We start from the raw sequence: 21,142 nt of genomic DNA, 5'->3' as shown, positions 1-21,142 counted from the left end.
ACCAGAGCCGCCGCTCCCGCGGGCTTATACGTAGTCCACGCAGCTCTCGCTCGCTACAGCCTTCGCCACCAGCGCTCTGTTCCACACCTCAGTTTTGATTTAGAACGACCTCTGATCTCTCGCTTGATGGTCGCCTGATGTTCATTTCCTAATGTTCCAAATTATCGCATCTAGCTCCTCTTCGTTTGTGCAACCTGTTGCGCCGCGTGCCAGTCCGCGGTGACCTCGTATTCGCCCGCATCGCTCGGAGCCCACCCTTTATATAGATCTATATCCGTGGAACGAGAGGGCGCACACTATTTCCTTAATCATACACCATGGCTTCCACCGCCCTGCAACCGCCATCGCAGCAACACATCTCCGGCGAATTTCCGGGCGATAACGAAACATCCCCAGAGACCGACCCCTCCTCGCTCCCGCAGGCTGTCAAAGCGCGAAAGGCCGAGTACACCCGTCAGCAGTCGATCCGAGTCAAGGTCGGCACATGGAACGTGGCTGCCATTCCAGGCACCGAGAACGACATCGGGAATTGGTTCGTGCAACAGAAGGGGGTATGCGAGCAATTATCTGGGTTGCGGGTTAAGGACTCGCAGGGAGGGAATAAGACGGACAACTCTTCCGCTGGGCAGACAGAGTCATTGTCCGAGACTGCGCCGGACCAGATTGACCTCTACGTTCTGGGCTTGCAGGAGATTGTGGATGTCTCGTCGCCGGCGGAGGCGCTGAGACCGTTTGTCGATCCAGCGCCGGCGAATAGATGGAAGGCGGCGCTTGAGAAGGCTTTGCCACCGGGATATAAGCTTATTGCCGAGACACAACTGGTGGGATTGCTGCAGCTGGTGTATGCTTCCCCCTCCCTGGCCAACCAGGTATCGTCCGTGAGCTGCACTACTGTGGGTACGGGGCTCTTAGGATACATGGGTAACAAAGGCGCCGTCGCGACTCGCTTGGTCCTCGGCGAAACCACATGCGTTGTCTTTGTGAACTGCCACTTGGCCGCCGGGTCCGATAAGAACAGCCTGGAGCGGCGCAATTGGGATGCTTCGCAGATCGTTACACGGACTCGCTTCGAACCCATTGATCCGATCGCGAGCCTTCGTGAAGACCCTGCCGAGAGTATCGGGCAAGAGGACTTCGCTTTCTGGTTCGGAGATCTCAATTACCGGCTGGAAGACATACCCGGGGATGATGTGCGTCGAGTGTTGGCTCGACACACGGAGAACGACTACGATAAGCGGCACAAAACACGAGTGAATACCAGTGATTGTACCGAATCACCGCAAGTAGTAGCCAAAGACGAAGGAGAGCAACAGCGATCATCTAAAAGACGCAGCTCTAACTCGCCTGTTTCGGACGACGACATCAATCCCCATACAGATCCTGCCTCTTTACAGACCACGATATCATCTCTGCTGCCCCATGACCAACTCACAATGCAGCAGGGAAAGCGTAAGGCGTTCCATGATGGTTGGCGAGAAGGTCCCATCACCTTTCTGCCTACCTACAAGTATGATGTAGGCAGCGTGGGCGGGTTCGATTCGAGTGAGAAAAATCGCGGTCCCAGCTGGTGCGACCGGATTCTTTTCCGATCACACAAGGACAAATTGAGGTCTGAGCGGCTGGCCAAAGAATCCGAGGATGCTAGAAAGCGAGATGAGGAGATGAAGGCTAGGGGTCTGGATAAGGCGGCTGCTGATGACAACGTCTTATTCGATTATGACCCAGATGTTGACGGAGCGGACAGTGGGGATGAATATGATCCCGACAAGGATTCCAATGATGATGACTCTTTCATGTCTGCCGCCGAAGCCGACGAGTCTCTTCAGTTAGACTACTACTTATCTCATCAAGGGATACTCTCCTCCGACCATAAGCCTCTCGCGGCTGGATTCACCTTGACATTCGAGTCCGTGGATCCGCAAGTAAAGGCCAAGATCCACCAGGAAGTGGTTCGAGAACTGGACAAGGTTGAAAACGAGTCTCGACCTGGACTCACCGTAGTGGTCGATCATCATGGTAACCAGCCCACCAGCGAAGATCCCAACGCCGTGAATTTTGGAGATGTGCCGTTCGATGTTCCCGTCACTCGGACCTTGACAGTCGCCAATACCAGCGGTGTATCCGCCACCTTTTCTCTGGAGAAGCCGGAACAGAATGAAACCCACAAGTCTGCTCCTTGGTTGGAGTACAGGGTGCACCATCCTGAACAAGAAAACTCGAAAAAGAAGCTGCCGTCGAACGAATGCACTCTCCTCCCTGGTGAGATCGCCAACATTGAGGTTACGGCGTTTGTCCGAGACGTACAGCTGGTGCGGTTATTAAACCAGGACCAATTCAGCCTGGAAGAAGTCCTCGTCCTCCGGGTGACGAACGGGCGGGATCATTTCATTTCTGCGTACGGCAAATGGCTGCCTACCTGCTTTGGCCGCTCGCTCGAAGAGCTCACAATGATGCCCGAGGCGGGAGCGCGGAGTCTCAACAACTCCGAGCAACGACGGAATTCGGCCGTGCCTCTATCGGCTCCTCGCGAGCTATTCAGACTGACTGAGGCTATCTCTGAAATGACTGAACGAGCTGTCGCTGAATGGAGTATGACAAGAGGCCACTCAGAGGATGACATAGCTCCGTGGGTCAAAGAGCCCTATGGCTATGGCTGGCCTTTTGAGCCTGAGACATGGACTTTACGTGACAAGGACGAGCGTCTCTCACTTCTGGCCGCCGCTCGCGAGGCTTTGGACACCAATAAAGATTTCAGCATCGCCTTCGCGCCCGAAGTATCTTGTCTTCATCGGCTCGAGATCCTCGGCGAAACGCTACTTGTGTTCCTTCGGTCATTGAAAGACGGCGTCGTGACCAACACTGTCTGGCAAAATCTAGACCAACAGATCCTCGCTCGCGAGAAAACCCGCGCACCGCCTTTGTCGTGGGAAGAAACCCAAGCGTGGGTGCTGGAAAGCCTCGCCTACTCCCCCGCCCACAGCGTCTCTTTCACTTTCGTAACCTTCATGCTAGCCCGTATCGCCAACGAAGTTGCCCCAGCATCATCCATCCCCACCCACGGCCCTCTAAAGATCTTAGCCCCACCGCTCGAGAACCGAAGCGCAACATCTCTGGAGAACTCGCCAAAAGACTTAGCAACCCCTCAAGAGCAGCAGCAGCAGCAGCAGCAGCAAGAGCAAAAGCAAGAGCAACCACCGGCCCCACCATCCTTTATATCCGCCAACGCCTTCCGGCGCCGAACGCGCACCTTCAACTCTTCCGTCTCCGAGCCCTCTCCGATCATCTCCCAGATGGCCTTGCGCCGCCAAGCGGTTGAGACCGCCCTGGCCACGATCTTTGCCTCAGTGCTGATCACCACGGAGGGACCCGTTCCCGCGAAGGAAAAAGACCGACGAGCCTTGGAGGAGCGCAAACGGGCCATTATTGAGCCGTTCTTGAAGACGATTGGAGTGGATAGTAAGGGACCCTCGGGGGGCGTTCCCTAGCTTTTTAATATGTGTGTATGTGTGTATGTTACTGTATACTTCCAGTAGGTAGATGATATATGGATAGATTTCCTTCTGCGGTTGGCTGGGGGGTTTTGTGGAGCGGTACTCCTGCGTGCTGATTAGATGAAAGGGTATAGTCGGACCTGTAGTTGGATAGAGCTTGATACTCCTAGGGCTTTTGGCTGAATCCCTAGCCAAATATGCTTTGAAGTTCTGGGGTTCTCCTTAAATGTATGATGAATATCAGGGCATGTTAGATATGAGGCTGTGCGGATGGTACCAGCATTGAAGCTACCAAGGAAAAATTAGCCAGTGCTTATAGTAATAACAGGGTATGTCTATATACCAATAAACGGACTATAGCTGCAACAGATAGTTGCGCCGCTTAGCAGCAGCCACAATATGAGTAGCACCGCTATGCCATCTACAAGCAAGGCAGTTAGCCACAACCACCAAGAACTCAGGAAATCGGTCCACATTGCCCGTCCCGAAGCTTCATCATGGTTGGCAGTCTTCCAAGTTGCCCTCGCATCGAGAAAGAAGAGAAAGTGAGCAACGCAATGGCAATCCCGGTGCGCGGTCACTGTGATGCGCTCCTTCCCAATCCGTCCCTATCCTGTCCTGAGGCAGCCAGCAGCAATATACAGTCGTCGACGGTAAACAGAAACCTCATCTTCCTCTCACTTTTCTCTCAACTATATGATTACAAGTGTTTACACTAAGAATATACACCTTCACTTTTCCTTCAGTTATCAGCATTTTTCCATCGATATCAGCAACCAGCATGTCCACGCATCCTACCCAAAACTCCACCTCCCAAAGCTTCTTCGTCGGCACCATCTTAACCCACGATATCCATACCGGGGACTCCACCAACCCTCTGGCCATCTACAGCGACCAAGTGATTACCATCGGCCGCTCGACGAAATGCGATTACGTTATCAAGAGCAGACACGTCTCGCGGAAGCATCTCCGCATTCATACCGTGGTCTTCGACCGCGACAACCCCAGCGAGATCGCTCCGCTCGTTTACGCGCAGGACCTTTCCATGAACGTGACCACCTGGAACGGCTACCCCATGGGCCGTTCGGCCGGCGGCTTCCTGCTCACCCACGGCGACATCCTCTGCCTGAAGGGCGACAAGTTCCTCATGTTCAATTGCCCGGACCGGGTGTATGATAAACAGACGCCGTATGACCTGCAGCAAGAGGAGATGCAGGTCTTGAACCGCGGCCAATATATCCTAACTTACCGTAAACTCGGGCTTGGAGGGTTTGCAACGGTTTACATGGCATATCGGCGAGACAATGGACGGCAATTGGCGTGTAAGGTCCTGGATCTGCGGCCACTTAGAGATCAGGTTATCCGATCGGTGAGAGCAGACCTCGCCAACCTCTTCGAGCACCATGAGTTACAGCCTTCCGGGGAGGCTGGGGAAACTGGGGAAGCTGGGAAATCCGGGGAATTCGGGGCTATGACGCAGTTCGATGACCTGGTGTGGAAGAGGTGGACGGAGAAGCGCGAGCTTCTGCGGCAGGAGGTTATGATATTGAAGGAGCTGAGCCATGTAAGTCTGATTCTTTGGAGAAGCGGAAGGCAGGGACTTGTGGGTGCCCTTGGATGAGAGAGGCCGGATGGCTATGCGTGGGTGGTTTTTAGTACAAAACGTTATAGCTTGTGGAAAGACTGACTGATCACTCCTGCGCGCAGCCCAATATTGTGAGCCTCGAGAAGGTGGTCTGCTTCCCTGATACATAGTGAGTCGTGGTGAACCCGGAAACACAGATAAAGGCTTACGGTGGTGAACAGCTACATCTTCCAGGATCTTCTCACGGGAGGGGATCTCTTCTCCTATATGCAATACAAAGGAGGAAAGCTTGGTAATATGGAGGCCGCAGCGGTAGTACGGCAGATCCTCATGGCACTCGACTACCTTCATGACCAAAATATTGTCCACTGCGACCTGAAACTCGATAATATCCTCATGACAACGCTGGAAGAGGGGGGTAGGGTTGTTCTCACTGACTTTGGCTGCGCTACACGGTTGAATCATCCTATGGAGAGAATGTCGGCAACGACGGGTACCATTGCGTATCGTGCTCCGTAAGTCATGTTCGGTCTTCTTCAGGCACTATGTGACGGTGTGTCTCTGTAGCAGAGCGGAATCAGCTCGCTAACTGCAGTAGTGAGATGCTCGAGAGACGTTACACCAAAGCTGTCGACATGTGGTCTGTGGGATGTGTGGCAACCATCCTACTCACCGGAGAGCTTGTACCCGATAGTTCGTTCGAATCGTGGGCGGACTTTGTTGCTCAGGACACTACTATGTTCAAGCTTTTGAGTTTCTTTTATGTACAGAAGCTCAGAATCCGCGCTCAAAACTTCATCTGCCGCCTGCTTGAGATGGCGGAGGACAAGCGCATGACGGCCAAGGAAGCTCTGGAGCATGAATGGTTCAGCAATCGCAGTCACGGGACCTCATTCCAAGACCTGTACAGCCGGGCATGCAAGGGCTGGGTGCCTCGGACACCCGGAGACCCAATCGTGGAGCTGTCTAGCTACGCGAAGGAGTTTGAGCCCAACAAATCACCCAGATGCTATAGCGGGGTGAGATCTAGCCACGGTGACACGGACGAGGACGAGGAAGACCAACTGTCACGGGCTTCCACGGTGCCAGATACAGCCTGCCATCTTGAGGCGTCGCCTACCTTGTCGGATCCGGTGCTTCCGCCAATGACAAATCGGACCAGTTCAGATGAAGTGGCCGTGGAGGAGGAAGAAGATGAGCTCGAGGTAGATGAGGACTATGAAGACGGGGAGGGGGAGGGAGAGGACGTGGATGAGGGCGTGCAGTCGGCTTAGCTGGGTTGTCTTGAGCGTGCATCATTTTCTTTTCCTTTCATTCCACTTTGCAAGTATCTGCCAGATATAGCTAGTTAAGACCCAGCAATGATACCAGGATAGAACACGGAAGTTTATTGGGGTCAGGAGAGAGGAAGAGAGTAAGATCAGGTAGCGAGTACACGGCCGTGTTCAATGGGTAGATTTCAACAACACAACTTTATCGATTCATTAGCTTACAGCCCCTGGAAACATGAATCATCTGCCTAATCCGCTTCGACCCCTTCTAACTATTATTTCCAGGTTTCCTTGACCTGGGGCCTGAAATTCTTTGGTGGCACGGTTCTTTGCTCGCGCGTCGAACATCTTGCTTGTATTGGTTCCTTGCTTACCGGACTGTCTTGCCATTCATTCCCTTATCTATATCTTCTTACTATGAGTAGATTAAACGGTACATCTATACCTTTAACAAATCAGAACTGTATCAGTCATCTATACATTCCAGTAAAAGAACTTGCTTAGTCTAGAACTATCCAGTTAAAAACACCCGCTTCAGTAGCAACTCCCTATACAGCTATAGTCGAGTCAAATAGGAGGCGAGAGAAGAGAATTAGAATTCACGTCACAGCGTCAAATCGATGGGCTTGCGACTGAGATGTTATGCCACTAGGAAATACCTACCTACGCCGTGGCTTCAGTGGTCTTGATTCGATCGGGCACTGCCCATAGTAGCTACGTACGATAACATACAAGCAAGGCAGACAACCGGGCAGTCACCGTCTTTCTCATTGTCTCTACATTACATACGTGGCTTACTAGCTGTACCTGAGGGGTTGGAGAATGATAGGACAGAAAGAGGAAATTGGTGTGCGTATGCGTAAGATGCATTCAATGCAGCAAGCGCTATGTACAATGCATATAAATCTGTATGCCCAAAGATGAACGATTCCAGCGCCCTGCATTATGGAAGCGAAAAAAACCCCCAAACATAACTCAAGCTTCATGCACATGAGGGAACAATATCGCCCAACCAACGCCGTGGCGAGAATAAAAAAAAGTATGCATCCAATGGTATAGTATAGTCCTTTCCTCCTGACATGCATGATAATCGAGGGTCTTTCGTGAAAACCCTACAGGGCAGAAGCGCGCATGATTGAATAATGAGATGAGAACGGGGCCATGGATGACTCCATCGTACCAGACATAAGCAGGCTCAACGGGTTTTCCGTTTGCGGTCGGTAGGGGGAAAGTCCAAAGGTTTGTAGGCTAGCCCGTGAGCCCCGGTCATGCGGATCCGTTGCTCCGTTCGAGACATGGTACGACCTAGCCCTAGGTTGGTCTCGGGCGCCAGGGAGATCTCGTACCCGTTCACCTGGCCTGACTGGGGTGACTGGCTCCGCGAAAATGCTAAAGACGGCGACGCGCTGCTTCTACCGCTGAAGGATGACGCCCGCCCATCGTAAGAAGCGGCAGACCACCCGTCCAAGATCCGGGGACCGCTTCTCAATGACTCGGCTGCAATGCGGGCAGCAGAGAGGAGGAGCTCGTCCTCATCGACTTGAACAGACCTTGGCTCCTGGGGTTTAGAGGGCGCGGCTGGCTTCCGGGTTGTCATCGACTCGATTTGTTTCAGAATCGGAAGCTTGGGCAAAGGCTTCAGAGAGGAGAGTGCCATCGACTTTCGGCTGGGCACGCGAGGCGCTTCTTGCTTTTGCGCCTTGATCACCTTAGTGCCGTTATCGCTTTGCGGTGGCGAGGGTTCTTCAGGTTCCTCGTGAACTCGTTTGCGACTGGTGGTTGGTTTGCTCTCCCGACGCCGGTCAGCGGCTTCCCTGAGAGCCGACAACCAGGAAGTACGGTGCACAGGCGCCTCGTCGTTAGTTGTAACATCTTCGGGTAGAGGCTGAGCAGGAGCCATTGAAACTTGATTCTTGCTCGGTTCGGTGGCTGCAGGCAGTGGCTTTTGCGGAGAACCCAGGTCATCCAGCTGTAATTCTGGCTCCTTTTCTGAGACGGAGACAGCTGGTACATCAGCCTGCACCGGCGTCGAATTGTCAAATTGCTTGTCTGAGATACTGGCTTTTACACCGCTCGGTAGGCTCTGCTTTTCTTTAGGTGAAACATCGGACTTTGCAGCTGGTGGTTGAGCAAAGGATGTATTAGGTTGTTCTTCGGATAAATTAGCATATGAATTAATTCAGACGATTGGGGTTCGCATACTGGTCTCTTTCGGAGTAGAAAATGAAGGGAAAGGAGATATCGGCTTGGTTGTTTCTTCCGATGGGTTGGGAAACAAGGACGGAGGCTGTTTAGCAGCCGCATTGTCTGAGGTCAGGCTTGGTACAGAAGCACTGAAGCCCGAGCCAGAGAGACCGTCGAAGGTAGGCTTTGAACCACCAGTACTGAATATGCTAGGTGTGGACAGCCCGGTAGACGACAAGACAGGATTTGACGCAGACGCAGGAACGGAAGTACTGAAAGGGGAAGTCGAAGAGGGCTGAGGAGTGAAAGATGTTGGAAATTTGAATGGCGTAGAAGATGAAAGGGAGGAGAGTGGTGGTTGTTGCTGCTTTTCTTGACCAGGGCTTTGAACACTGGCGAAGATAGGCTGTTGGCTGTTTCCTGTCGGTAACGCTGCTGTAGCCTGTTCTGGCTGAGCTGGTTGTCCGAAATTGAAAGGCGAAGTAGTTGATGAGAACGAATTTGAAGAAGCCTTTTGTGCGTTTGACGTACTAGACACGTGCTTATTGCTTTCATTCTGCTGAGGAGGTTTGGGGAACGAGAAAGGAGAGGTAGTCGCAGCAAACGCGCCCGAAGAAGCCTGTTGGTTGCCCGATGCCGACGGGAAAGCAGTCGTACTTTGATCCTGCTGTGGGTGCTTAGACAACGAGAATGCCGAAGCGCCATTCGAAAACGGGCTCGACGACAACGGCTGACTGCTCGATGTTGCTGACAGACCAGACTGCGACTGGCTTGACTGGGGTAAATGTGGGGTGCCAGTGGCGAAAGGAGTTGGTGGCAGCGGTGAAGGCGCGCCAAAAGCGTTAGAGGAAGAATTAGGGAAAAGGGACGAGAAAGGGGCCGCCTGTTTTTCAGGTGCTTGTGGTTGAGGTGAAGGTGAGGCGAATGAGAAAGTTGGGGGGCGACTCGGATCAGTGCTGATAACTGCTGGTGGAACATTTACAAAAGCGTTCTGAAGGCTAGATGTTGATGTCGGGGAATTTCGGGAGCTTCCTTCGTGCGAAGAAGTGAAGCGAAATGCAGAGGGATTCTCGTCGTCGCTCACAAAAAGTGAATCATCATTTGTCGAAGGATGTGGTTGAGGAGCGGGAAGAGCAGGGACACGTTCCGGCAGGAGAGAACTGTCAATCATCTGCAGATTTGCTGCCTCCTTGATGTTGAGCCCAAGGATGATTGCTGGAAGCGTTCTACCTGCGCGCTTCGATTCGACGTATGTGTCTGAAAATGCATGGTCCGAGGATGGCTGGAAGGCTGTAACGCGAATTGAGTTAGTCGTCAAGTCAAATCAAGTGAGTACCAGAGCTGGTAGCCTTAAAATCCAAGCTCCTTAGGATGCGAATTGAGTCCGACGGACTGATATATACGGCGAAGCAGCTGTCGAGAGTGCACACGTACCGACTGAATCCACAGGACGGGTGCCCCAATTGAGATAAAGCTCCCCGTTTGCATTTTCGGCAAACTGGAGGTCCTGCTCTTCGCAAAATTTGATCGTCTGGTCATAATCATCGAAGCGAAGAACCGTAGTCAGCTCGTCCACCGTCCATTCTTCGTTTTTATGTTGTTGCGAAGCTGGATAGCGGCAGTAGGCCTTCCATATCGAGCGGATGGCGGTCTGACGCATATGATTGAAGTAAATTTCGGCGACGCATGCCATTAGGTATGAGACCCCCGGAGAGTCTATTAGGTTGAAGAACCGCATGTAGAAGCCCTGGGCGATAGCGTTGGGGCGTTTGGCATCGAGGGTACCCTGGTATTCCCATGTATTGCTGGCTGCGGCGAAAAGCTCCAGTGCCATCTGAACACGAGGGGAGCTCCTCAGCTCAACCGGCCATTTCTGGACGCGGGATTCCAAGTCAGGTCGTTGATCATGAATCGAGAAAAGAATATAATAAGCTCGGAACTCATCCTCGTTGGGGAACGGGATGCGGCCTCTGTTGTCGTCGTAGTAGTACATTAGCGAAAGCATTGTGTTGTTCAATTGTTCCCGTTCCTGGTGTCGGTCGAAAGGTTCCTCATTAGCCGGGCTAGAAAGTAGATGCAGGGATACAATGTGGAATCGAGCGATCCGCTCGAGACAAGTCACAGCAATCTTGACATCGTCTTCTTGAGTGACCTGTTGCACGGAAAAATCATTGCGGATTGACCGAGTCCGATCCCAAACGAATTTGTGGATCAATCCAAGCGGTTCAGGGCCATCAAGAACATGCCGGATGAGATAATTCATAGTCTGAAGGAGCGCTTGGGGTGTTCTGATATCGGACGGAAGTTGCGCGTCGTAACCGGCGGCCGATCGTCGAAACCGCTTGAGCATCTTCAATTCCATGTTTTGTAAGGTGTTCGTGGCAGGATGCAGGTACTGATTATAGAGTAAGCTTTCGAACGCGCAGAACTCGGACAGATGCTATCACCTTTTCGCTCTTGTCGACCATCTTCTGAACGATACGCTCCACTCGTTCGAATTCTGGACACATACTTGTACAAGTACCCACAGGCGTAATGGCTTGCTGCAGTGACGTTGGCTGGTTCGGATCTGCCATCTGACCTTCCCGTATAGCCTTCTCCCTTTGCTTCGTCCGATCAAGCTTGAGCTGTTCGACAGTGAGCATCAATTAAACTAGCCACCAGTGTACAGATCCTGAAGCATAATTTGAACTAACCTGTTCGTAGCGATCCGTATAGCTACTTAGAAGCGCGGCGTCCTCTACGGGGACGGTCGCACTGATCGCTCCGTTGGTAGGCTGCGCAAATGGTTGCCGCTGTGAAGCGACATTGCCGCCATTTTGAGCTCCGGAGAAGCTCGAGGGGGTACCAAATGACACGGGGGATGCTTTTCCAAATCCCGCGAATGGGGAAGGGCTCAGCGCAGGAGGGGCGGGGGAGGAAGAAGCCAGCTTCTTCGGCTGTCCGAAAGGTGACGAGGCGACGGTGGCAGGCTCGGCCGGTTGCTCGGCCTGTTTTCTCCAGACATTATTCCCCGTCCCGGCACCCCTCCCCTGACCACGTGTGCCTCTTACCGCTGAAGCGCCGCGCCCCCGACCACGAAGCCTGGGGTCGCGTGTCGCGGTGTTGGCCTTAGGTTGATACGGAGTCGAGCGTCCAGATGGTCCACCACGTCCACGACCAGCGGAGCCAGCCGAACCATCTCTCTGGCCGATGCCCGAGAAAGGATTCGCTGGGCCGGCCATTCTGCCGCGAGCCAGCGGGATCGTGGACGGGGGGTTTCGATTTGTAGCGCTCTGAGTATGATGGGCAGAGAAATCTCGATACGATCGTCTAAAGCTCTGATTGCGTTTTCGGGCGCGATTCTTGTGTTACGGGTAGCGTGGTCAGGTAATGAACGGCAAGGAATAGGATCGAGAACTGTAGAAGCGCTGAATGCTCGAGGAAAACCGCGGAGACGGGTGTGACGGCAGAGTCAGCTGTGGTTCAAGCATAATGGGAGAAGGTACGATATAAATATGCAATCGCAAGGCGACGAAGATAGAGAAGGAGGAGAGAGATAGAGAGCAATTGGACGATGAGTAAGATATTCGTGAACGGAGCACCTATAAAATGCAAGCGGAACGAACGATAGGCGCGGTACCTTTCGAAATTGAGATTCCAGGAATGATGGGTAGTAGCTGGACAGTGTGCAGATAAAAGGTCTACAGGTTTTGCGACGATGATTTGTTGCAAGCGAATGCAAGTGGCGCGGAAATGAGATGGTGTTCCCGCAACTTCGGACAGGATGGGCGTTGAGGTCTGGAGACGAACCGAGGGGGCGGACGCAGCTGTAGGCCGCTAAGATCCAGCAGAGGACGAGGAACGTGCGGGGAGCTGATGGGCGGACTAGGAGCAACTGCCCTTCCGAAGGGATTGATCGTTTGTTTGATTATAGGGAAGATAGAAAGAGTTGGGGGGACTTTCGATCAACTCGAGGGGAGCTCCCGACGGCGGCGGCGGGTGGGACTGCGTCAATGCGCGCCAAGCTCGATCAAACGCAAGCGCTGCTGACGCGCGGCTAATAGGACACTATGCCCAATGGGGTTTCTTTATTCCATCATTATGGTAGTATCGTAGAATAAGTGTAATTTAGTTTTTAAAAAGTTTTCTTTAACTGTCAAGAAACCAAAGTTTGATTCTAAATTAGAAGACTTTAAGTATATTTATAAGGGCTAAAGGGGTGAAATAGTGTAGTGAACGAATGCCTTATCGCGATAGCCAAGGTGGGAGTATTATGCCTTAAGGTGTTGTTGCTGATCTGCCTAACTTCGCGGGACTGCCGCTGCCTTGGGTGGTTCCGCGACCACCTCGCTTAGCCGTCACGTGGTTGATGCCTTAGGCCTTCTTTTATATACATTCCTTCGCGATTGCTATCGCGAAGGTTGGAAGGGCTCGCAAGGCCCTTACAATTTTATAACTATAATTCAAACTGCTGATAGTCTATTTCTCATATCTAAACAATGTTATATTCAATTTTGGTTTGCTATTCTTTAATTTCTCTATACTAGTGCCTAATTTTTTTTCTATAAATCTTCTTGTAGAAAAAATCAGTAGAAAAATATATTATAAGGTAAATCTTTAGCAGCTTTATATATTTATCATAGAGCACCTTCAGTTATGTATTCCGTCAGCGTTGCTAAGTAATCCGGCCACGTGATTCCAAAGGCCTTGTCATCTTGTTTACATGCGGGAACGTAGCTAGTTCAACAACCAACCAAAAAGAAGACTCATATAAAACACGTCCCAGAACCTCTTCTCTGATGTCTTAACTTCGTTGACATATTCCAAGGAATAACTGTTGCATTTAGAGTAGCTAACAGCCAGGTTCGGTTAGGTTAATTAGAATTTTTGTACCTAACCACTAGATTATGAGTAGTTGATAATATGTAACATACAGTGATAATCATCTTGTTGTTGTCTCGCTCCCTTGATTTCTCAGCTCGTTAATTATGTCACCTTTTGAGGTAAACTGTCTCCTGCAATTTTAAGTCTGATTTCCTTAGTCCTTGACCCTGTCCGCACGGGCATTCTACCGCTGGTAAGGTGTTGCCAGTGGTTCCGCTCATTGCCTTGCGCCAGCAAGAATTATTGACGACTGTGTGAATGCGGTCGCCGCAGTCAGTGCGACGTTTCTAGCCGCGGAAGCCTGAACAATGTGGACCAGATTCCTAAGGAAACAGCCAGCATCGCAAGCAAGATAGGCTGCAACACTGTAACTCCTTTAGTCTGAGCGGTAATGCCAATGATGAACGGAAACACAGCACCGCCTCCCATGGAAATCGCAGCTGCAAACCCGATAGCAGCAACGTGAAGGTTTCTGGGCAGCAGGCGCGTGGTCACAATCACAGCGCCGGGGAAAATGGTCCCCATGAAGAACCCGACAAGTGAAACAGCGAGAGCAGAAACAATAAATTCGGGTACGAGCCAAAAAACAATTTCAAGCGCAATGGCAAAAAGGATGTAGATAGCAATGGATAGCCTCTCTCCAATTCGCGGTGAGACAAATCCTAGCACAAATCTGCCGACTGTGATACCGAGCCAGAAACCTGTCTCTGCTAATCCAGATTCGAATGCGCCGCCGTGGCGGACAGTTGTCATGAAGACGACAATCCAGCCACCGATTGCGACCTCAATACCTCCGTAGAGGAACAGAAAGGCAGCACATATCCAAGTCACCTTGTATTTGAGTGCGAAGTGGATCTGGGAGAAAGCCCCCCTTCCTCTCCCGGGAAAGCTGGCATTTTCTAACCGATATCTTGCCTCCGTCTCATTCCAGAACGCACTGGTCGCATACACCAGCGATATAATAGCTTCCCCGGTCTATATCAAGCTGTTAGCTAAGCATTTCCCAGTAGCTAACATAAGATACGAGAAGCTGGAGGGAAACTAATACCAGCAGATAATAATAAGAGTACCATTGCCACCCGGCTTTCGTGATCCAGGTTGTCGCAAGAAGAGGACTAGTCGTGGCTCCGACACCATAAAAGCCATGAAAGAAACCCAAAACTTCATGTGAGTTCGCCATATTTCCAATCCAGACATTCCACGCTGCATTGTGAAGTCCGCTGCCGATGCCAACAAAAATATACGCTATCACTAAAGCTGGAAAGGGCGGGTGAGTTGATATGATCACAAAGGCAATCGAATGACAACTCGGTGCGATTATCGCAATGCCTCGCCGGCCGAGGGATTGATGAATTGGATTGTTTATGATTGCAGACAAGGCATAGCCCACAAACGGTGAAAGGAACACGAAGGAGATGGTCGTATAGGTTTTCTGATAGTACTGTTCTAGCTGAATAATACGAGCAAGACCGGATCAGTGGTTGTATCCGTGAAATAAGGGGAGGATACAAACATAGGGTATTATTGCTCCATATGTAGCATCATTGGATCCCATCACAAATGCACACCAAAATGTGGCAGTCAATCTCCATATCGAAGTCTTAGACTCGTTCCATCTTAGTGCAAGAGGAACGGCATGTAATGGCGGGGACTCTTCTTGTTGAAAGCTGAATATGTCTGGGGAGCTGTCTCCTCTATCGGACGTTGGCTCTGGTGCTCTGGAAATTGAAATCTCTCGCTCGGGATTCATACTTGTGGGGTATGGGTCTTCTAGAATATTTGCGGAGACCTTTGGGAATTTGCGTTGAGTGCAGGATTGGGGCTTCTTAAAATAGCAAGAGGAGCAAGGCCGAGAGGCCAAAAGTGCTGATAACTAGGCTTTTCGGCAAACCCTTGCCCAGGCTATGGCATACGTTCTGTGGCCTGTGTAGGAGGATGTAGTGCTTCTGCGGCTTTCTCCGCTATCAAACGCCCTTGATGTACAATCTAACAGTAGGACCGGGTGCGCTTCTGCTGTTTTGTTATGGAATGAAAGATAGGCGTTCTCGTCCACTAGTAGAATAGTGGTCTGTATCACAAGCTCACAACCTCCAAGTAGAAGCCTGTGGCGGGCGGGGTAGAACTTGGCACAGACAACCCGTCTCGACGCAGGGGAAAGATACAACGCACTCGACGCCGGCGGCGTTTGCGGCGCATCTTCGAGAAAAAGAGAAAGCGAAAGGTGGACGGGGAAAATGCTTCTCCCAGGATTGATTTGTTTTGTCCAATGGGGTAGGGTAGGGGTTACTCCGGATAATCATATCATTTGGTACGATCTAGTTAGGCCCACCTCTCACATGACAATGGTGCCTACTAAAGTGCTATATCAAAGATGTAGGGCCGCTTCAGTCGCTTCATACCATCCATCGTCGCTATTTGCTTGCCAGGGCCAATGAGGCGGTCTCACGACACCTAACTAGCCTATCAGAATCCGCTTGATATCCAAGCCGAGTGAGACTATATTGATAGCCAGCATGGCCAATTATCTCCTTCGCTCTCCAGACCAACCAGTCTACGTGTCGACCGAGGGGGTGGATAGCCACTTAGATATTTACTTACACAGCCTGGTCGGCAATCTGCAAGACGAGCTGGAAGGGAATCTTTGGGCTATCTAGTCCTTCGGCGCTGCTGGGTACGGCGCATACGAGCCTGGTATCAGCGATGTTGACGTTTATGCCATTGTTAATGAGTCGGTACTGCATTTACATAAGCTTTCTCGTACTAACTAACTAACTATAAGCCATACCGCTATACCTTGTCCAGCATGCAAGCTTGAATCCGTCCGCTTCACTAGAGCCATTGCTGCCAAACAAACGGCCAACCGCGTCTTGTTGATTCTGCGATGGAGGCTCGGCTTTCGAAGGCAGGCTTGCCACAGGATTTGGCTTCAGAATTCTTGGATTTTGTGGCAAACGAACTGAGGGATGCAGAGAGAACTAATACTTCCAAGAATAAGTAGATCAAAGGCCGTTTCTTCTGTGATAATATTTTTGGCCAGCCAGATTGGTATAGTGATAGGTTCTATAGGTGAAGATCAAATGTATTGGGTCACGAGGCTTAAAACCACAGCCTTTCCACCATGGCTTTTCTGAGCATAGGACTATGAACCACGGATTTCTATCTCCGAACTTGAAGTCCGTATGGCGATAACTGTATAGTAGGGGGGGGACTTGAAAAAACTCTGGATGGAATCCCAAACTTCGGACCCGGGTGGAAACCAAAAACTTCACCACTACCACCAACTCATCTGCAACCTCTTTCCCTACCATCCCGACCGCACCACCTAAACGACCCTGTTAGCATCTTAACCAGTCACGATCAGTGATGTAAAGCCTGCCTATCCCTGATACAGAGTCAGATGTCGCATACTAGCCGAGCTTGGGTACAAGACTTTGAAAGACATACCGTAGCACTGCCACCCTGGCAGGAAAGAGCCATGTTTCACCACCGCATCTACGCCATCAAATTCAACCATAGCTATAAGCAGCTCTGTCTAGTCCCATCTCTAGAAGGGTGGTGAAACTAGACATAGTACTGTGAGTAAATTACAAACCGACTTTCTTGAGTGAGTGAAACTTGCTAGAGCAGAGATCAACTGGGCCCCGTGAGCAATGAATGAATTATGATGGACCAGACTAAACATCCTGACGAAGACTACAGCAGCAGGAACAGGTAAGAGTCACCCTCCGCTAAGACCACTACCTCAGCCGCCTCCGCTGCCGCTCCCGGCGCCTCAGTCCATGCCGTGCAGAAGTCGTCATAGATATGCGAAACTCCGGACTTAGTAGTCAGTATTCCCGGAGGTTCTTTCTGTCACCCTTTCCTTTCTTTGGTGGTGAAGATAGTCATTGTCATCTCCGGCTACTTTCATATCACATCTCTTCCAAAAAACTCAGTCACCTCTCTCTACCTCTGGCACCAGCCAAGAGCTAAAATCAGTTCGATCGCATCAGAGAAGCTCCATGGGGAAGGGCTCACGATAGCGCTGAAGCAAGGAAGCACATCCTGTGAAATGACAGTGTTAAGGTCTGTTCTTTAAGAGCCTTACAGCTTAGGATGGGGATATTCAATCGACCCAGATGGCAAAGGCGATCCCACTCAGCCTCTCTCCGTCCTCACGCAAACTTCAGAAAACTAACTCACCCTCGACTAGTATTTCGATACTCACCCATCCTGGAGACACCTACCCAACTCTGGACTGCCATTAAGACACCTGATGGGAGTAAGCTTGGAAAGGCGACTACCAGCAATTCCCTTCTGTTACAATTTTTTTTTCTCGGGAGGGGCGTCTTATGACTTGCTATGCTGCTGACGAGCAGTCGGCTTGGTCACTTGAGTAAACGTAGATCGACGTCTCCCTCGAACATCGTCGGACAAGTCTTACGTTTCGTCTTACACTCAGACGCGGAACTCATTAAGAAACGTGTATCGCTCAGGCAATTCTTTTGGCAGGTACCACTAGGTACAAGAAGAAAGGACGCTAAAACGCTGCTGTCAAGTACTGTACCAACCCACCCTTCACAAAAGCCCAACAAAACAAATGAAAAGCGAAAGAATCCAGAGAATAAGCCAAACCAAAGTCAATAAAACACAATATACTACCTGCTTCCATGTCCCGAAAACGACGACAGGAGCAAAGGAGTTTTCAAAACACGAGCGCCCTTTGCTTTCCCAAAATCTATTCATGTCAATCCCAGCAGCCACCCCATCCAGGGCGTCACAAAAGTCACAAAAAGGCAATCCTCACCACCCAACAATTCTAAGTCAAGTACACATGAAGAAAAACGGTGACAAAGCCAGCAAAAAAAAAAAAGGTACACCAGTCCAGAACAACAGAAGAAAAAAAAAAGAGACGGAGAAAAGGAAGTTCATATATGTTCGTTGCGTGGTCATTTCGTGTGCGGTCGATATTCACAGCTGCTCAGCAGACTGGTGGAGGTTCGAATGACTCAAGGAGCCGGTCCGGAAGGACATCCTCGAGGGGCTTCCCAGCTCAGGCAGGCCGTGCATCTCTGGCATCGGCATCTGGTAGTGCATAGCCGGCTGGGACATCGCTTGGCTGGTTGCTACCGTGCTGTAGTCGAAGGAGCTGTACAGGGGTTGTGGACGGTAGGATGGCGCGGCCCAACTATCGTATGGTCCGACAGAGTGCTGCATGGACATGGTCGTAGGGCGATGGTGTTCCGAGCCAGCGGCAGTACTGAGAGGAGCAGGGGTCATGCAGTCGAATGACGAGGTCTGCTCGAGCGGACTGGGCATCTCGCTGCTTGTGGGGGTGTTGATTACTGTGGGCGATGTATACTCGTCCTTGAAGTCCCCGGCGGCCGAGTAGAAAGATTGCCCCTGTAGTCGATCCGTCTCACCGTAGCTCAGCGACTCTGGTAGAGGGAAGAGCTGGCCCTGATCCGCTCCCATCGAGATGGCACGGTGAGAGGACATGCTGACTGGATGATCCATGGCTGTGAATGGAGCAGACAAGTCTTCAATTGAAGATGCCGTTGAGGTGATCACCTCGTTGCACTCGGTCTCTTCCGGCTCGATCTTCTGTTCCGGCTCAACCACACAGTCAATGTCCTTCTCATTGCCCTCATCCTTCTCTTCCTTGTCGTCTCTTGCCTCGACGTACACAATGGTGGTCGCATCTGAGAAGTCTTCGTTAGCCGGGATTCCTCTGTCTCACAAACCCACGAGATTGAATCTTACCAACTTCGCCCGTCTCGTACCGCACCTCCATCTTGCGGACCCTGAACATTTCGTCCAGGATAGCCATCTTTTCGACGGGGATGTGTCTTCTGCAGTCATGCGCAACCTCCTGCAAATCTTCTGGAGTGATGCCGTGCTGGGCGAGGTTTCGAATAATGTGGAGAAGAAGCTTGATCCGTTCTATTGCGCAAAAGAGTCAGTGCCAATATTCGCGCAAATCTCAACGCAAACAAACATACCGTTCTTCTTGAGATGATCAGGCTCCTTGTGAATCACATCCGCTGGCCACCATGCGGGCTTCGTCAACTCCGGATCTCCTTTGGTTCCTGGTGGCGCTCCTGGCCTGGGTCGGCCACCGTTGTATGGGTGCCGCACTTGCTTCCGCGGCTCAATGTACTTAATGAATGCTTTGGCGATGATACGGCAGTTTTGCTGCTGAACGTTGATCAGAGCTACCCGGTAGTACTGCAGTAACTTCTCCGCGTCGCCAATCTGGATGGCAACCCTGGTGACAGCAACAACGGGGGGCAGATCTTGCACGGTATTGGTGTAGGGGTTCGAGTATCGCAGATTTGAAGAGGAAGCGCTAGGCTGAGTTCTGCGCTTCTTGCCCTGGCGCCGGTATCTCTCATTCATGCGATCGTTGTTCAGAGCAGTGGGACTAACACCGGAGGTTCCTGGACTGCGTTAGCTGGTGCTTTCACTCGCCATACATGGCTCGCAGACACATACTGCGAATCAAAGGCTGTCTATAGCCGACTTGTGAGCCCAGTATCTCTAGGAATTTCTCTCGCACGTCGTTGCTGAAGATAGTCATGTTCTGGCCGCTGATTGAAGGCGACTCTTGAACCTGCAGCCGGCCCATGTGATCCAAGTAGATAAGAGAGTAGTGGCTGAAGGGCATGTTGACGGTTGTTTGCAAAGAGGCGTTCATGACCTATGGCGAACATGTTAATGAATACAAGACAGGAGCGACGTCAAGGACACCCACTGGAGCAGTTTCCCATCCGAGAACGCCATCTTGAAGGCTAGAGGCGGGCCTCTTGGTAGGCCCCGACCCCGACGGAGTTGCAGGTGTGTAAACCATGGTGAATGTGTATTAGATGAAAGACTTGAGAATGGTCGTGATTCTTATGAGATTGTATCGTATCGAACGATCTGGACTTAAGCAAGCCAAACCGGGTGTCAGAACGAACGCTTGATGTTCACGAAGACTTGGTGCATAAGTTTGGCGAGGCTTGATCGCTATCGCAGGTGAAAGGTTGCTGAATATGTAGTGCAACTCTGAGGTTTGTCGAGTCGTCCGGCTCAAACAAAGAGATATTGCGCCCTTTGCAATGTTTGTGTGGTAAATGCTGTGGCGCACGAACGGCAGACGAAGGTCAGCTTCCTCATTCGACTGAAATCGCTGCTGCAACAGTGCTTGACCCCTGATAGTGACATAGCATGGGCACTATATACAGTGCCTCGTCCCCGGATTGCCGTCACGCGGAAGTATGAACCCATACCCCCGGTCTCAAACAAACCGAAAGACCGGACAGGGACAGAGCAGAAATCAGCTACTCACCCAACAGAGAACGCTGTTCCTCGGTGCCGTCTGGGATATAGTGGCGAGACAGCTGCTGGCAACCAATCCTAGCACACACAGTCGAAGGTGATTCGGTGAAGTATAGGCTGCTTGCGTTGTGCTAGAATGGGTTCGAAGAAGCTTGGTGACACAAACGGTACTCGATGTAGTACGGACTGAGGATTGGGTCTTTCCTGAAGTGGAAGGCGAGCAGGAATGAGTAAAGGCGATAAAGAAGATTGCAAAGTATAGTCCAGTATATATAGTAGTGTAAGATAGAAGGATCAGTCCAGTCTGATATGGAGCAGAGGAGTGAAGTAAAAATAAACAGAAAGGAAGCAACGGTGAGGAGTGCAATGAGGTTCTTATAAAGATCAAGGGAAGAGAAGAGCGCAGAAGAAAAGGACTGGAGCTGGACCTTTTGGACTGTCTGCGA

At 51.1% G+C, this 21,142-nt stretch overlaps 6 protein-coding genes across 6 annotated transcripts; 2 read left to right on the top strand and 4 right to left on the bottom strand.

The window, feature by feature from the left end:
* Nucleotides 1–172: 172 nt before the first annotated feature.
* BO82DRAFT_355426 (phosphatase family protein) lies at nucleotides 173–3,796 on the top strand. Its single transcript, XM_025635445.1, has one exon. It carries the CDS (start codon nucleotides 318–320, stop codon nucleotides 3,483–3,485), a length of 3,168 nt encoding a protein of 1,055 aa, XP_025490654.1. The 5' UTR covers nucleotides 173–317; the 3' UTR covers nucleotides 3,486–3,796.
* Nucleotides 3,797–4,272: 476 nt separating this feature from the next.
* Nucleotides 4,273–6,350, top strand: BO82DRAFT_417423 (kinase-like protein; the record flags this gene model as incomplete). The annotated part of the gene is made up of 4 exons (XM_025640021.1): nucleotides 4,273–5,055; nucleotides 5,199–5,245; nucleotides 5,298–5,591; nucleotides 5,675–6,350. The coding sequence occupies 4 exons, from the start codon at nucleotides 4,273–4,275 to the stop codon at nucleotides 6,348–6,350; spliced, it is 1,800 nt and encodes a 599-aa protein (XP_025490653.1).
* Nucleotides 6,351–7,196: 846 nt separating this feature from the next.
* Nucleotides 7,197–11,284, bottom strand: BO82DRAFT_355425 (putative leucine permease transcriptional regulator (SAC3)). Its single transcript, XM_025635444.1, has 5 exons — nucleotides 11,228–11,284; nucleotides 10,979–11,158; nucleotides 9,966–10,926; nucleotides 8,550–9,821; nucleotides 7,197–8,498 (listed from the first exon to the last, which is right to left on the bottom strand). The coding sequence occupies exons 2-5, from the start codon at nucleotides 10,997–10,999 to the stop codon at nucleotides 7,543–7,545; spliced, it is 3,210 nt and encodes a 1,069-aa protein (XP_025490652.1). The 5' UTR covers nucleotides 11,000–11,158; nucleotides 11,228–11,284; the 3' UTR covers nucleotides 7,197–7,542.
* A 300-nt stretch (nucleotides 11,285–11,584) lies between these two features.
* Nucleotides 11,585–12,428, bottom strand: BO82DRAFT_433253 (uncharacterized protein; the record flags this gene model as incomplete). The annotated part of the gene is made up of 2 exons (XM_025640854.1): nucleotides 11,585–11,941; nucleotides 12,154–12,428. Coding segments are annotated over 2 exons (320 nt in total), but the record flags the coding sequence as incomplete, so codon positions are not given.
* Nucleotides 12,429–13,416: 988 nt separating this feature from the next.
* BO82DRAFT_312713 (MFS transporter) lies at nucleotides 13,417–15,586 on the bottom strand. The gene is made up of 3 exons (XM_025632449.1): nucleotides 14,911–15,586; nucleotides 14,446–14,847; nucleotides 13,417–14,372 (listed from the first exon to the last, which is right to left on the bottom strand). The coding sequence occupies exons 1-3, from the start codon at nucleotides 15,145–15,147 to the stop codon at nucleotides 13,671–13,673; spliced, it is 1,341 nt and encodes a 446-aa protein (XP_025490650.1). The 5' UTR covers nucleotides 15,148–15,586; the 3' UTR covers nucleotides 13,417–13,670.
* Nucleotides 15,587–18,185: 2,599 nt separating this feature from the next.
* On the bottom strand, nucleotides 18,186–20,420 carry BO82DRAFT_107153 (uncharacterized protein). Its single transcript, XM_025629772.1, has 5 exons — nucleotides 20,131–20,420; nucleotides 19,872–20,076; nucleotides 19,379–19,816; nucleotides 19,140–19,319; nucleotides 18,186–19,078 (listed from the first exon to the last, which is right to left on the bottom strand). Exons 1-5 carry the CDS (start codon nucleotides 20,224–20,226, stop codon nucleotides 18,348–18,350), a joined length of 1,650 nt encoding a protein of 549 aa, XP_025490649.1. The 5' UTR covers nucleotides 20,227–20,420; the 3' UTR covers nucleotides 18,186–18,347.
* Nucleotides 20,421–21,142: the final 722 nt, after the last annotated feature.

The sequence above is a fragment of the Aspergillus uvarum genome (assembly GCF_003184745.1).
Source record: "Aspergillus uvarum CBS 121591 unplaced genomic scaffold BO82scaffold_36, whole genome shotgun sequence".
Taxonomy (NCBI): domain Eukaryota; kingdom Fungi; phylum Ascomycota; class Eurotiomycetes; order Eurotiales; family Aspergillaceae; genus Aspergillus; species Aspergillus uvarum.
The sequence above is the reverse complement of the archived record's forward strand: the minus strand, read 5'-3'. Positions and strand labels throughout refer to the sequence as shown.